Source organism: Pipistrellus kuhlii, unplaced genomic scaffold, assembly GCF_014108245.1.
Source record: "Pipistrellus kuhlii isolate mPipKuh1 unplaced genomic scaffold, mPipKuh1.p scaffold_m20_p_1, whole genome shotgun sequence".
NCBI lineage: Eukaryota > Metazoa > Chordata > Mammalia > Chiroptera > Vespertilionidae > Pipistrellus > Pipistrellus kuhlii.
Genome location: NW_023425404.1, coordinates 59,628,495 through 59,644,689, shown reverse-complemented (window position 1 = coordinate 59,644,689; position 16,195 = coordinate 59,628,495). Strand labels below are relative to the sequence as shown.

At 42.6% G+C, this 16,195-nt stretch overlaps 1 protein-coding gene across 1 annotated transcript; it reads right to left on the bottom strand.

Moving 5' to 3' along the window:
- Positions 1-6,997: 6,997 nt before the first annotated feature.
- Positions 6,998-11,627, bottom strand: CHRM5 (cholinergic receptor muscarinic 5). Its single transcript, XM_045583859.1, has one exon. The coding sequence runs from the start codon at positions 11,522-11,524 to the stop codon at positions 9,935-9,937; it is 1,590 nt and encodes a 529-aa protein (XP_045439815.1). The 5' UTR covers positions 11,525-11,627; the 3' UTR covers positions 6,998-9,934.
- Between the last annotated feature and the right edge of the window lie 4,568 nt (positions 11,628-16,195).

The following is a 16,195-nucleotide window of genomic DNA, read 5'->3' as shown; positions in this document are numbered from 1 at the left end:
TCAAGGGCATGTACCTTGGTTGTGGTCACATCCCCATTAGGAAGTATGCAGGAGGCAGCTGATCGATGTTTCTCTCTCATCAATGTTTCTAACTCTCTATCCCTATCCCTCTCCCTTCTTCTCTGTAAAAAATTAATAAAATATATTAAAAAAAGAATCACATGATCAGTGATCAGTGCCAGCTTTCTTGTTTTTTTTTTTTTTTTTTTAAATGTAGTCTTATTGATTTCAGTGAGGGGGCAGTTAGGGGTAACCAGGCAGGCAGGTGAGCAATTGGGTGCAGGTTGGGCTGAACCTCCCCGTGCCCTCCTCCCCCGCTCCGCACGAATTCCTTGCACTGGGCCTCTGGCACTATTATTGGGTATATATGTTCCAAGGGCTATTAGGTGAGATGACACCATGATGGGCAAAATAACATGAACTCTGGTCTCAGCTTAGAATTTAGTGGGAGAAATAGACCAAATTCATACAGATGTATAATGAAAACATTAATAGGTACTTCAAGGAAAAGTCGGAAGTGCTATAAAAGCTCATAACATGGGCCATGATGAGAAGGTAGAGGACAAATGGAGGGCCACTTTCCTGAGGAGGGACCTGTGAGGTAAGACAAAAGAGAAGGAGTTATGCCGAGACCGGTTTGGCTCAGTGGATAGAGCGTCTGCCTGTGGACTGAAAGGTCCCAGGTTCGATTCTGGTCATGGGCATGTACATTGGTTTCGGGCACATCCCCAGTAGGGGTGGTGCAAGAGTCAGCTGATCGATGACTCTCTCTCATCGATGTTTCTAACTCTCTATCCCTCTCCCTTCCTCTCTGTAAGAAATCAATAAAATATATTTTAAAAAGAAGAAAAAAAGAAGAGAGAGAGAGAAGGAGTTATACCGCAAGAACAGCACAGCCGGAGCACTCCAGAGGAGGGGGGTACCTGGAGATGCAGTGCAGGCCCGAATTCACCTGATCCCTGAGAGCACACCTGGCCCTCTCAGGACAAACGGTAAGGGAAAGCATTGCGGGGGAGTTCTGAGGTCACCACCTGGCTGTGCCTGCTGCTAATCGGTCCTAGAACAAACTGTTATGAGAAAATCATTGCCAGTTGCCTAGAATCTGGCAGAAACCTCAGAATTCCAGAACTTTTGAGATAATATAGTAATTGGAAGAAAAACAAGCCTTGCCTGCCTTCCTGCCTTGCTCCCTACCCACCTCTGGTTCAGCCTCAGATCTTTAAATGATCTGGCCCAGCGGAGGTCTGTGGCATAAAGATGCCTTTTTCCTTTTATCCTTTTTGGGAAGGCCTCTCAGCTCCTAGGTGGCACGCTCAGTCCTCTGACTCTGAACTAGCTGCTCAACTTGAGAATCTTCTGTCTTCACTGCTTCAGGTTGTCTGTATAGAATTATGTATGTGACTTTATGTATTTGATTTTCAAAGTGTTCTTGCAGGATCCTACTGACAACTCTAATTTCTTCATTACCACCTGACCTCTGCCCTAGAGAAGGGTTTGAGATACGGTATAGGACAGTTAGGCTATATCCAGACTGGGCAAGACTCCTTTTTTTTTTTTTTTTTTTTTTAAAGGCATAGCAACCTGGCATGTGGCCCAGGAAGTTGGAACAAATTGGGAAAAAATCCCAGAGAACTGTGCTCCTAAGAGCTTCTAAATGGGACATTGCATGTAATCCAGATTCATTTTGTTACTCTTCACTCCCCTCTCTCTTCAATCAGGTAAGCACTCTACCCTTTGCAGTTCAGACTTCGGTGCTAATTTCCTCTTCTGTGCCGAAGAGTATGGTGAGAGAAGCCTGGAGAAGGGAAATCTTTGTGCTTGGGGAGGAGGAGAATCTCAAGCCAATGCTGGGGTGATTCTCTGTCCCTCATTCTGTTGGTTTCTATTTCTGAAGGGCAGGGACAGTGTCTTATTTCCTTTTGCATCCCTAAGGTGCCCACATAGGTTAAAAAATCATTTGCCGAACAAAGGGATGTTTTTAGGCTGCCTGGGTGGTGTTTCTTGGATCTAAGAAGATGGTGAAGGAAATGGTGCAAAGGTTTGGGGCATTTGGAGGAGGTGGCTCCAGTGACTAGTAGAGGACAGAAAAAAAATGATTAAATGATTAAAAATGAAGCAAGGGTTACTGATTCTGAATAGAACGTATTCATTATGGAGATAAAGACCCAAGTGCTTTCATTACCACTTTTATAGATCAGGATCAAGTTAATAATGGTTATGGATAGTGAATAGATTAAGGTCGTTATTTTGTCCCAATCTGAGATTTAAACCTTCAGGTCCCCTGAGAGATGGTGCTGGGAATTTAGGAAGGAAACTTTCCCTTGAATTTCTGAGCTGCACACTCAGAGAGCTTAGCTCAAACGAGGCTCCAGATGTGTGGGACTAACGCCTCCAGAGGTACTCCTTGCAAATATAGAAGAAGCTTTAAAAATCTGGTTCCATTCCATTAGTTTCCTGTATTTCCTGAGGCCAGGAGAGAAGAAGCCAACGTACTTGAAAAATGCTAGGTAACTGTCCCATGCCAATCAAGACTGCCTAGTCCTGCCCGGTCTCTCTGCTGGCCTTGATGCTTCATACGTTAACAGTGGCTCTGAAATCCTTCCCATTTGATACTGCCCAGCATTGGTCTACAGTTTGTTCGTCTACAAAATAGAGTGTTTTCCTTGCTTGGATATTGTTATGGATTGAATTGTGTCCCCCAAAATATGTTAGAGTCTTAGCCCCCAGTACCTCAGAATATGACCTTATTTGGAAATCGGGTGTTTATAGAGATAATCAAGTTAAAATGAGATCATTAGGGTAACCTAATTCAGTATGACCAGTGTGATTATAAAAGGGGGAAATTTGGACACAGAGACAGATATGCACAGGGGAAGATAACGTGAAGAGACCCCGGGAAAAGGAGGCCCTCTGCAAATGCCCGAGGCTACCAGGAGCTGGGAGCGAGGCCTGGAGCAGACGGTCCCCAGGCCTTCCGAGAGAGCAGGGCCCTGCTAATGCCGGACCTCTGGCCTCCAGAACTGTGAGGTAACACATTTCTGTGTTTCTAAATCATCCAGTTTGTGGTACTATGTTATGGTAGCCCTCGGAAACAAATTTTATTTATTTATTTTCAATTCTCAGTCTGTGGCTCGTTGATAAGTCACAATTAGTAAAGTTTTTATTATTGCTGTTTTTTTGCTAAGGATATTTTCCCATTGATTATTAGAGAGAGTGGAAGGGAGAGGGAGAGACAGAGCAGCATCGATGTGAGAAAGACACATTGATTGGTTACCTTCTGCACGTGCCCTGACCAGGGCCAGGGATTAAACCTGCAACCAAGGTACATGCCCTTGACCAGAACCAAACCCGGGACCCTTCAGTCCGAGGGCTGATGTGAACGTGAGGATTGCTGAACAGTACTTAGCAACATTGTGTGTTTTAAAAAGTGTATATGTATAGAAAATCATTGCTAATACAACTCTTTGGAGGAATGCTCTTAGCAGGACCATAAGGGCATTTGTGTGTTGGGGGCGGGGGGGAACCTCTGATGGTATGGGGCTAATCTAAATGAGGGCCATCTAAAGTAAGATTAGGACTTTTTGGACAAATGGATTGCCATAAGGCACACTAATGTAGATAAGTCTGGATGATGGCTTTTTCATTATCGAAGATAAATTTAAGATGGATGCCTCCCCCACCCCACACATTAATTCACTGAGGGAGATGGGACAGTGCAGTTCATTGGAGGATACTTTGCCTAGATGGATGGGCCCTCTTTGATTTTAATATGAATATTTATTTGAGTGTAAGTCTTTTGCTAATTATTATTTAATGTCACCAGAGTTGTTCAACTTGTTCTACTTGTGTCCTCCTCATTAACTGAAGCAATTTTTGAACATAGTAATTTGATGCTATCCCTTCAATCTTTTTTTTTTTTTAATATATTTTTTACAGAGAGGAAGAGAGAGGGATAGTTAGAAACATTGATGAGAGAGAATCATGGATCAACTGCCTCTTGCACACCCCCTACTGGGGATGTGCCCACAACCAAGGTACATGCCCTTGACTGGAATTGAACCTGGGACCTTTCAGTCCGCAGGCTGATGCTCTAGCCACTGAGCCAAACCGGTTTCGGCTCCCTTCAATCTTAATAAAACAAAAACAACAACAACAACAACAACAACAACAACAAAACCCAAACAAAAAAACAAAACAAAACAAAACAAAACCACCAAAAAACCTGCAAACAAATATTGGAACTTTACTAAAAGGTTAGTTTTTCACAGTGATATGAGAGTGGCAATTCTGAAACTCTTAAAAGATTAAGCAAATGAGCAAGTGATGATTCTAACTATTGGAGAAGGGAGATACACATATGGAAAAAGAAGACTCCTTTGGTGTAGGATTAGAATTGCAGGTGTCAATATGAATTCATTGCTTTTAATAAGTGTCCACATGTACATATTTCTTTTTAAGAGAGAGAGAGAGAGAGAGAGAGAGAGAGAGAGAGAGAGAGAGAGAGAGAGAGAGAGAAACAGAGAGAAACATCAATGATGAGAATCATTGATCGGCTGACTCCTGCACGCCCCCTACTGGGGATCCCCACAACCCTGGCATGTGCCCTTGACCAGAATCAAACCTAGGACCCTGCAGTCAGAAGGCTGACATTCTATCCACTGAGCCAAATCAGCTAGGGTGACCTCCTGATTTATAGGTCAATGCTCAACCACTGAGCCATACTGACTGGGCCATATTTCTTAGTTTCAGTCTAATAGTAATGAGTATATCCTGAGTCCTGATCTGAGTCAGGACCATTCTCTACCTAAAGGAACCAGGGCTCCTTGAGGAAGTGGCAGATTCCTGGGCTGGGGTAGGGAGAGTCAAGATGAGCCTGGAACTTTTTATTGTTCCAGAAAGTAAGGGAGTGCTACAATAATAGGATATGTCTAAGGGTCAGTCATCTTGAAGCTCTCACTGCTTAAATTTGTGACAATTTGAGCATTGAAATGATGGGAATGGATTTTTTTTTCACTCCTTACCCAAGGATATTTTTTTCCATTGATTTTTAGAGAGAGTGGGAGAAAGGGAGGGAGGGGGGGGGGAGAGAGAGAGAGAGAGAGAGATTGAGAAACATCATTGTGAGAGAGACATGTTGATTAGTTGCCTTCTGCATACACCCCAACCAGCATTGGGAATTGAACCTGCAACCCAAGTATGTGCCTTTAACTGGAAATCGAACCCATGACCCTTCGGTGCGCAGGCTGCCCCTCTAACCACTGAGTCACACCAGACAGGGTTGGATTTTTAACCCAATTACTAAAATAAGAGTTATGCCCATCCAGTGTGGCTCAGTGGTTGAGCATTGACCTATGAACCAGGAGGTCATGGTTCAATTCCCAGTTGAGGTACATGCCCGAGTTGCAGCTCAGTCCCTAGTAGGAGGTGTGCAGGAGGTGGCTGATCAACAATTCTGTCTCATCATTGATGTTTCTATCTCTCTTTCCCTCTCCCTTCCTCTCTGAAATCAATAAAAATACATTAAAAAAAGATAAGAGTTATGAGTTCATAATGATAATAAGTACATAAATAAATTAGAAAGGAAGAAAAAGCATTCCCACAATAGTGTCAACCACTTGGCAATCATCATAGTAATAACATGCTTGGGTGAGATAAATATATGCTATACTTATTGGGTGAAAACCTGATGACTCACAGGGAATTTATATAGGTTCAGTTTATTTCCCCAAATTATTAATTGCAGAGATAAAAATAGTAAATTTATACTGGAGAAACCTGGTAGGGTATTGGGTAAGACCTAAACCAAGTGATCATTGTTAACATCACTTCCTTCTGTGATACATGGAGGATAATTTGCCCAGATGGATGGCAAATTATTACACAATGTCATGTGTTACTCCTGCTCAAATCGAGACAAACATTAAACTTAACTTAATGAGGAAAGATCAGACAAACCCATGAATGATGGAAATTCTTTTTAAAAATTAGATTGAACATACTCTTAAAAAATGACCATGTTATGAAAGACAAAGGAAAGCTGAAGACCTCTTTCAGATTAAAGGAGTCTAATGAGACATGACAATTTCGTGCAAGTGTGATCCTGGATTAGATCCTGAACTGGAAAAGAAATACATCATTTGGACAACAGGCAACATTTGAGTATGGACTGTATTACATAATATTTTAGCAATGCTAAATTTCTTGATTTTTATATTTGTATTGTGGTTATGTAATATGATCTCCTGTTTTAAGAAATATCCACTGAAATATTTAGAGATAAATGGACACAATGTTTGCAGTTTACTCCAAGTGGTTGAAAAACAGTGTGTGAGTAGACACACACACACACACACACACACACACGAGTGTACAAATATGGCAAAATGTTAACAGTTGGGGCACATGGGTGAAGGATATAGGAGTTCTTTATACTATTCTTGTTCCTTTCCTCTAAGTTTAAAATTATTTTGAAAAATTTTGTTTTTTAATTTCCTTCTTTGATACTTAAAAAATGTATTTCCCTTCTCCCACTAGCCATCTGAGGTCCTTATTAGGTAAGAGTTTGTGTAATCTTGCTCTTTACAATTGGGACGTCTGGGGGAGGGGTGGCGGATGGAAATTGGTGTCTCTTACAATGGAGGTGAAATGACTAGGGCTCCAGCCTTTGGAGCAGTTGAAGCGGAAATGCTGCTGCTGTTTTGTTGCAGGGTCTGTACCAGCTAAAGGGCTGTGGTTTGGGGTCTGCCCCAACTCCCTTGTCCTGGAGGGAAAGGGAAGCATTTTAGTCCCAGGAATCTTGTCATCATTATTTCATCTTAATTTGGTCCTTGGTAACTGAGAGGAAAGGGGGAAACCACAGAGGTACAAAGAGGGATGTGTATCTATTCTTAAGTGGCCAGGCCATGCAAATGTGTGTGGGATCTCTAATCATATGGATCTATCAGGCTAACCTGAGACCATTTTCATATTTAAATGCTTTGTATTGGAATACTGCGTGGTTAAATTTCTTTAATTTCCAGAACGATGCTTGTACAATACAAAAAAGCAGCCCAGTCCCCACATCCTTTGCTATAATTCCAGTATTTATAATAGACAACTGGATATTCCAATCCAGAGATTAGGTGCAGATTTCACAATTACAAAGAGTGAAACAGCAGCAACTCCCTCAAAGGACATTCACCAAAGGAGCAAAGCAGAGGCAGGAATATTGACAAAATGCTTTAACCAAAATTTGTACTGAAAAGAGATTACTTCACAAGCCATCAAGGTCACAGCCAACGAGAAACACGATGTTAGCAACATAACAGCATCCAGTATGTAAGTAGTCAAACAAAGCTCTACATAGTTTACCATAGAAGAATCTGGGAGTCAGAGTCCATAGCAGGTCACAGATTTGAAGTTAGCACACCCTACCCACCCCGCAGGTTCCTACCGTTCCCCGTTGGGCCTTCATTCTGAGGACCTACCAGAGGCCCAATGCTTGTGCCCCCTAGTAGTGTGGGCATTTATTTATTTATTTTGGTCAATGTCAAAGGGCATAGGAAGTCTGCAAAAGCCAATGATGGGAGAAAGGGGACTTAATATATGGTGACAGGAGAAGGTTTGACCTTGGGTGGTGGGTAATAAACAGATGTTATAACATAGAAGTCTGCACCTGAAATCTATATGTTCATGCTGACCAATGTCATCCCAATACTTTTTTAAAAAGCCAATAATAAGGAAGCATAGGCCTCTCCATTAATTTCACATATGATGAACAAAAGGTCTCAGATTGCTGTGGAGTGTGAAAGTGTACCTTCAACTCCGCCACCCATCCCCACTTCAAGTTCTGCAATCTTTTGTTTGAACTGGCTTGTTTCTCTTATCTCTCTCTGAACAGTGAATGCCCAACATGGGCTTAAAGTGCTATTCCTCTCCTGGAGGGATTTTCATTTTTCTCGGGAACCCAAAGCCTTAACCTAAAAAAACCCCAACTGTTTACCTAGATCTGGTGGAGCAGGTTTGCTCATGAAGTTACACCCTATTAGCATCACATAGGCCGTCTCTGCTGGAGAACTGAGCCAATTAAGATTCTCTAGCAAATTCTTGGCAGGTGTCAACCTGCCCTCACAAAGGCTCAGCAGCTACATTGCTTCCAAGATGTTACACCTCAGCATTGGTCCCTACAGGGCTGGAGGGGCGCCCTGGGCTTCTGCTGCCCCGGAGCGTTCTTGGGACTTAGTGAGAGGCAGGTTTGCCCTTCAGGTGTCTGGTGCAGCTCTCCTTTGCCCAAGTACATGCCCAGTTCCCAGGACAGCTAAGCTAGCTATTTTTACATCTCCTTAGCAAAGGAGGTTGAGAAAGAACTGGCCTATATTCTGTGAAATGACGTCCGGAGATTTTTAAACACGGCAGATACAGCCAACAGGTTAAATAAGGAGACCCGCCGGCTCATCTTTAAATCTCTCCTCAGAACTGCCCTGCTGCTTTCTTTGTGGACCTTTAATTATATGCACTAGTTTATAGTTTCAATTTCTTGCACATTGGTTTGTTTTCAAAATTATCAAAGAAACAACTTAGATTCAGTTTGTTTATGTTCACAGATTTCAATTAAATTTGGCTTTAATAATCCTGATACTCTAATGTATATTATGTTGATATAACTGATATATTTTTATTGGCCGTAGCCAGCTTCACCAGACTCAACTGTACTTTTCTAGACTTCTCATCTTTGACCATGAATTTGGAGTGGAATGAATAAGTAAGTCTGAACCCTGATTCCAGAACCTATTTGAGAAAGTAATAAAACCCTTCCCTTGCTGTCCCTCCACAGTGAAGGGAGGCTGGAGGCTCCACAGTGACCTGCTTGTGCCTGGGAGTGAACTGGGGTCTGTGTTAAATGAGGGAAATTGGGGGTCTGCTAAATGACCAAGGAATAAGTTCAAAGGCATAGGGTGAGACCAAATTTGTTTTCTACAATTTGCTTCAGGTTGGCCTTGCAAAGAGATTAGAAATCAAGACGGCTGAAAACAGTTTAAGAGAATCCAGAGGAATCGCCCAGAGAAGATCTTTAATCAGTGAAGCACTGTGTTAACAACTAGTCTTCCTAAGAACGGAACATGAATAAAATGGGCTTAAATGGGTATAAAATAGAATGCACAATATTTAAGGAAAAAAGGGGAAATCCCCACTGGTAAACCTACAATAAGTGACTGTGGAGACTGGAACATATTTATTAGCAGAATAGAGTCCCCTCTCTAGGATTGGGTGTGACCAAGCTTCAGGTCCTTCCAGGCACAGGATTCTGAAAGGAAGGATGGGGGCCAGCTCGATTTCAGTGGATACCAGGAATTGGCATCAGTTGTAAAAGGGAATAGCAAGAGCTTTGCTCAGGTGTAGGGACAGGAAAACATACCACAGCGCAGAACACATAATAGCTGTATAATAAATACTTTGTGAATAAATACTGATCGCTTTATAAAGAAAGTCTTAGAAGCCAGTTGAATACCACTCTTGTTAACAGGTAACACTTACATTCCCCTGGTTCTCACTGACACAAGACAACGTCATAGACACATACAGACTGCACAGAAGTCTATGACATGTTTGCACAGGGGACACATTTCTAACTGGTCCCTGCTGTTCCCCACAGAAGGTTAGACAAAAGTCCCCTCAGTCACTCCACCGTGACCCAGCATTGACTCCCGCCTGTGAGGCCACGAGCCCGTTCACTTCAATGGCAAACTCCTGCGACATCAGGCGACCTTAGTCACAGACGGGAATAATTCAGTGGGGCAGCAGCTGTGGCAGCTGTGCCTCCTTTCTATGGGCAGCAGATCCCAAGCCTTTACAGAGTTCTCAGGGACTCAAAATGACAGATGTCTTTTTTGAACACCAGCCAACCGGAATCAGGAAGTGGATGATGGTCATTCTCTTGAGGGGAGTTGTTAACTTTTCAGGGGAGCTTGCTGTTTCCCTGCCAGAACAATTTTTCTTCCACTTTTTTCTTTTTCCACCGGCAGAGAAGCAGCATCTTAAAGGTCTTCCGGAAGGTTCTGTTGCAGAGGGCATAGCAAATGGGGTTGACCGTGCTGTTGACATAGCACAGCCAGTAGCCCAGGTGCCACAGGGTGACGGGGACGCACTTGTCGCAGAAGGTGGAAACCAGGACCATGATGTTGTAAGGGGTCCACGTGATGATGAAGGCCAGCAGGATGGCACTCAAGGTCTGGGCCGCTTTCCTCTCTTTGACGAGGACCATTCTCTTCCGCTTGGTTATCTGGTGGCTGAGGTTGGGGTCCAGGCCTTTCGTGGAAGGGTCCTTGGACACCGGGGAGGAGCAGGGCATGATTTTCACCTTGCGACAGCCGTTGTTGGCCTCTTGGGTCCCATCGGCTTTCACCACCAAGCGGAACTTGTAGGCCACACATTTCTGACTCTTGGATCTATGAGCAGCCGCTGGAGACAGGAAGTATTTTGGGGTGTCACAGTCATTTTTGTCAGCTTGACCTTTCACAAAAGTTTCCTTGGTCTCTTCAGTCCCGAAGTCTTCCTGTGGGCCGTCCTTGGCCTGGCTCTTGTAGGCCACCTGGAAAACAGGGTCGGCACTGGGCTTGTCCTCATCCTCCGAGGAGGGGCAGCTGCTGCAGGTGGTGAGCTGCTCGGCTTTGTCCCACTCAGTGTTTGGGCCGGAGGCCTGGGCCAGCTTCCTGGGGGTGCTCCTGCGGGAGGATGACCAGGAGGCCTGGCTCCGCTCCCTCTGGGCCAGCGTGGGCCGCGGGCAGCCAAAGCAGCTGAGCAGAGCCTTGTGAGCTGGCTTTCTCGTCTCAGTTTCAGCTACAGAGTCAGAGCCCTGGAGGTCAGCAAGGTCCTTGGTCCGCTTCTCTGTTTCCCGATAGATCCGACAGTAGAGGATGGTCATGACGGAAACAGGGATGTAGAAGGCAGCAATGGCGGTGCCGAAGGTGATGGTGGGCTCGGAGAGGAACTGGATCTGGCACTCATCTGGGGGCACCGTTCGCTCCCCCACCAAGTACTGCCAGCAGAGGATGGCTGGGGCCCAGAGGATGAAGGAGATCAGCCAGGCCAAGCCAATCATGATGCCGGCCCTCTTAGGGGTACGCTTGGCCCGATACGTCAGGGGTCTTGTGATAGAAAAGTAACGGTCGAAACTGATCACCAGAAGGTTCATGACGGAGGCGTTGCTGGCCACGTAGTCCAGGGCAAGCCAAAGGTCACAGGCCAGACTCCCGAGAGCCCAGCGCCCCATGAGGATGTAGGTGGTGTAGAGGTTCATGGAGAAGACCCCGATGATGAGGTCTGCGCAGGCCAGGCTGAGCAGGTAGTAGTTGTTGACCGTCTTCAGCTGGCTGTTGACTTTGAAGGAGATCATGACTAAGACGTTGCCCACGGTGGTGATCAGGCTGACCACAGCAGTCACAGCGGCAATGGTGACGACTTCCCACAAGCCATGGTGTCCCAGAGGCCGGTGGTTCACCGGGGTGCCGTTGGCAGTAGTTGCGTTGTGGTAAGATTCTCCTTCCATCCTGGTGCGAGAACTTACATTAGGAGTGAGTCAGGTTCTCTACTGTCCTCTTGTTTACCTAACACCTCTTCTGGGACAGCATCTGGAAGAGAGGGAAATACATTATTTTGTATTTTTAAGATGATTTTTAAATTATAGTTGACATATTATATTCACTTGCCAGCATGAATTTCTTTCCCACTCATTGTTTATAAATTCTAACAAAATACTGAATGTGGTCCCATACATATTTGGGGCAAGATGCTAAAATAAAATCTCTAAAGTTTTTTTTTAGAATTCTCACCCTAGATATTTTTAAAAATATGTTTTTATTGATTTTTTACAGAGAGGAAGGGAGAAGGATAGAGAGTTAGAAACATCGATGAGAAAGAAACACTGGGGATGTTCCCACAACCAAGGTACATGCCCTTGACTGGAATCAAACCGGGGACCCTTCAGTCTGCAGGTTGATGCTCTGTCCACTGAGTCAAACCAGTTAGGGCCACCCTAGATATTTTTATTTTTTATTTTTTTGAAAGAGAGGAAGGGAGAGAGCAAGCGGGAGGGAGGGAGAGAGAGAGAGAGAGAGAGAGAGAGAGAGAGAGAGAGAGAGAGAGAGAAAGAGAGAGAGAGAGAGAGGAAGAGAAACAGTGATGTGAGAAACATCAATTGCTTCCCATATGTGCCCTAACTTGCAACCTTGTGGTGAACATAAGGACATTCTAATCAACTGAGCCACCTGGTCAGGGCAAATCTCTAAAGTTTTGAACATTTTTATAAGGGCATCCTGCCTTTGCTTATGATTAATGCCTGAGTGATTTTCATGTACAAGGGGCTGCTGCCCTCTTGTGGTTCTGAAAGGCAGTTTTTAAAATGAACTGGGAGGATGAGAGCAATGGAAAGGGAAAGAGAATTGGATAGTTGGGGAGTATTAATGAAGAGAAAGCAGGTGACATTGTTACTTTCTACTGCAATAGCTTTAAGGTCAGACACTTTTTAAGCTCCTGGTGATAAGTATTTAGCCAATTCTACACTGGAGAGTAAGACAAGTTATATCAACTTTATAGTCCAATTATTTAGATCAGCGTTTTTCAACCGCTGTTCCGCGGCACACTAGTGTGCCGCAAGATGTTGCCTGGTGTGCCGTAGGTGCAGACAAGACAAGAATTTTATAATTTTTCACTATCTTGTTTACTTAATATTTAATAATAAAGTAATTATAAAATACTTTCTTTGTGTTTATTTGATTCCTATTCAAGAGAATTACTTTATATATAGTCAATATAGGCACAGAGTTAAATTTTTTAACATTTTCTAATGGTGGTGTGCCTCGTGATTTTTTTCATGAAACAAGTGTGCCTTTGCCCAAAAAAGGTTGAAAAACACTGATTTAGATTATTGAGTCTAATTATAAATTCAGTTATTATACATTATTGAGGCATTGTTGTGAGCCAAGACTGTATTATAAAACCTCACCCTGACTTAGTGCACAAGCTCCCAGTGGGGAGCTGGTTTTCACTGAGAGTTTTGAAGTTTGTCCCATATGATAAGATAGTGACCCACCCTTGGGCTATTTGCAATGCCATAGAAATGTTTTAAAACATCTTTCTAAAAAATTTATTTTGTATTTTTAAGATGATTTTTAAATTATAGTTGACATATATTAATTTCAGGTAGACAACAGTGATTAGACATTTATAAAACTTATGAAGTGATCACCCTGATTAATCTAGTCCCATTTAACACCATACACAGTTATTACAATATTATTGACCATATTCCCTATGCTGTACTTTATATTTTTTTATATTTGCATGATTTAAATTTTTTTAATTGAATTTATTGGGGGTGACATTGTTTAATAAAATCATTGGTGCAACTCTATAATACATCACTTTTTTTTTTTTTGCCATTTTGTGATTAACAGGTCTTTTATTGGTAGTAAACTAGAGCAAACTATCAGAATAATACATATGCAGTTTCAGTACACACAATAAAAGTTAGAGAAATCCAAAACCTGTATAAAACAAAACACGGGGAACCGTACATCTTAGATACAGCGGGAAAGGCCCTCTCCCCCCCCCTCACAGCTCGGGCTCTGCACCCCACAGAACTGAACCGCGTTCCCCAAATGAGAAATACAGACTTTAGAACCAAGTGGATGTAAGAAGGTTAAACACGTTTTTTCCTAAGAATCCTGCAGTGACTCAGAGGTGACCCTTCAGCTGGCAAAAGCACGCTTAAGGGAGGAAAAGTCGGGGGGGGGGGGGGGGAAATTAACTAGTATTCTGTGACCATCTTAATAATTCTGTGACCATCTTAATAATTCCCAAACACTGCTTTTATAACAGAAGTGTCGTACACTTGCACAAAAATTAATGACTGTATAATACATAATTTGTATATTGTATTATGTGTTCACCACCCAAATATCTATCTATCTATCTATCTATCTATCTATCTATCTATCTATCTATTTATTTATTGTTAATTCTCACCCAAGAATATTTCTTCTATTGACTTTTAGAGAAAGTGGAAGGGAGAGAAGGAGGGAAGAAAGGAGGAAGAGAGGGGGAGAGAGAGAGACAGAGAGAGACAGAAAGAGAGAGAGAAACATTGAAGTGAGAGAGACACATCGATTGGTTGCTTCTGGAACTCACCCTGACTGGGCCGGGGATTGTATCTGCAATCCTTGACCGGGAATCAAACCTGGGATCCTTCAGTGTGTGGGTCGATGTTCTAACCATTGAACAACCATTGAGCAATACCTTGACCCTATTGGCCAGGGCCAAATACCTTTTTAAAATCTGACTATAAAGTAATATGCTCTTTGTAAAAGTTGAAACAATGTCCAAATGTATAACTTGGAAAACAAAAGTCTCTTCTAGTTCCGGCAGAGGTAGCAGTGCTAACAGGTAAGTGTGTATTTTGACAGCTTTTCTTTATGAATATTAACCAACATTTAAATACAGTTATTTTTAAGTGGTTAAATTTTTTAAGTGGGTGAATTTTTAATATTTATACTCTGAATGTTGTTTTTTACTTAAAAAATCATCACAGACTTCTTTTGCATCAGTGTTTTTGGGATCAAAGAAATATATTTTTTGCATTATTTCATTTAATGGATATACTATAATTTATTTAATCAATTCCCCATTGATAAATTCCAAATCTAAAAAGAAAAATTTCTTTTCTAATTTAAAAATTTATGTACATGATAAGAGCTTCAATGGCTACACAAGGGAAAATGGTAAGAGATAGGTCTTCCTCCCATCTCTGACCTTCATACTCTCTTATGCCCCCTTTTCCAGAGGTAATCAGTTACCATTTCTTTTTTTTTTAAGCTTTTTTTTTTTTTTAATGCCTTTTTATTGATTTTAGAGAAGATTCTAGAAGGGAGAGGGAGAGAGAGATAGAAACACCCATGATGAGAGGGAATCACTGATTGGCTCCCTCTGCACGTCCCCTGTAGGGGATTGAGCCTGCAAACCAATCATGTGCCTGTGGCTGGAATTGAACCTAGGACCCTTCAGTCCACAGGCTGTTGCTCTATCCACTGAGCCAAACCAGCTAGGACCAATTACCATTTCTTATCTTTCCTTCCAAACAATAACGTGTGCATATAATATATATTTGGTGATATATGAAAATAGCATTACAGAATTCCAGGCACCATGGCATGATGATAGGAAGCTGAGAGAGGAGGCTTTTTGATGGCCCTCAGAGCATGCTATGTGGCAATACCTGCTGGCTGGTTTTGACTTCTTTAGTAACAGTAATTGATATAAAGGTGAAAAATTTGTGAAGGATTATATATTTTTGTTTTATATTTTAAACTGAATCTTTAGATTTTTAAAACTCAAATTCAATATGGCACTGAAGACATCGTCTTATAACAGAATCCAGATTCTCCCACCTTCCTCATCTTGTACCCTTCTCTTTCACATCCCGACTAATGCAGTCCAGTTTACCTATGAAATATTTCTCTTATTGATATCACCAACATCCAAATGTTGGCAAAGTAAATCCCAAGAGTGCCAGGTCACCAGACACAGACTCACCAGAACCTGAAAAGACCAAAGTTACTTCATACCCTACAATTATCTGGGCAGATGCCATCACAGACTGTCTCCCAGTTGTCAGTACCAGGCTGTGCAGTGCAAGAATTTTTTTCTTTCCTCCCCTCCTACCTTTCTTCCCTCCCTTTCCCCTCTCTTCCCCTCCTTTCTTTCTTTCTTTCTTCCTTCCTTCCTTCCTTTCTTTCTTTCTTTTTTTTTTTTTTAATATTTTTATTGATTTTTTTCAGAGAGGAAGGGAGAGAGATAGAGAGCCAGAAACATCGATGAGAGAGAAACATCGACCAGCCGCCTCCTGCACATCCCCCACCGGGGATGTGCCCGAAGCCAACGTACATGCTCTTGACCAGAATCGAACCTGGGACCTTTCAGTCTGCAGACCGACACTCTGCCACTGAGCCAAACCGGTTTCGGCTCCCCCTCCTTTCAATCAACATTTATTGACTGTCTATTACATGTTAGGCTCTAATGATGGGGATACTATGGACAAGACCCTAGTGGGGGTGTAGATAAATATCTGGGGGTTGGTTCTGCATGCCAGAGGGCACATGTGAAGGGCATCTAACCTTGTCAAATGATGGTGGGAAAACACAATCTGAGGAAAAATTTCCAAGCC

Bases quoted from the DNA above. Each gene is read 5' to 3' on its own strand.
- CHRM5 (XM_045583859.1), bottom strand. From the start codon at position 11,524: ATGGAAGGAGAATCTTACCACAACGCAACTACTGCCAACGGCACCCCG.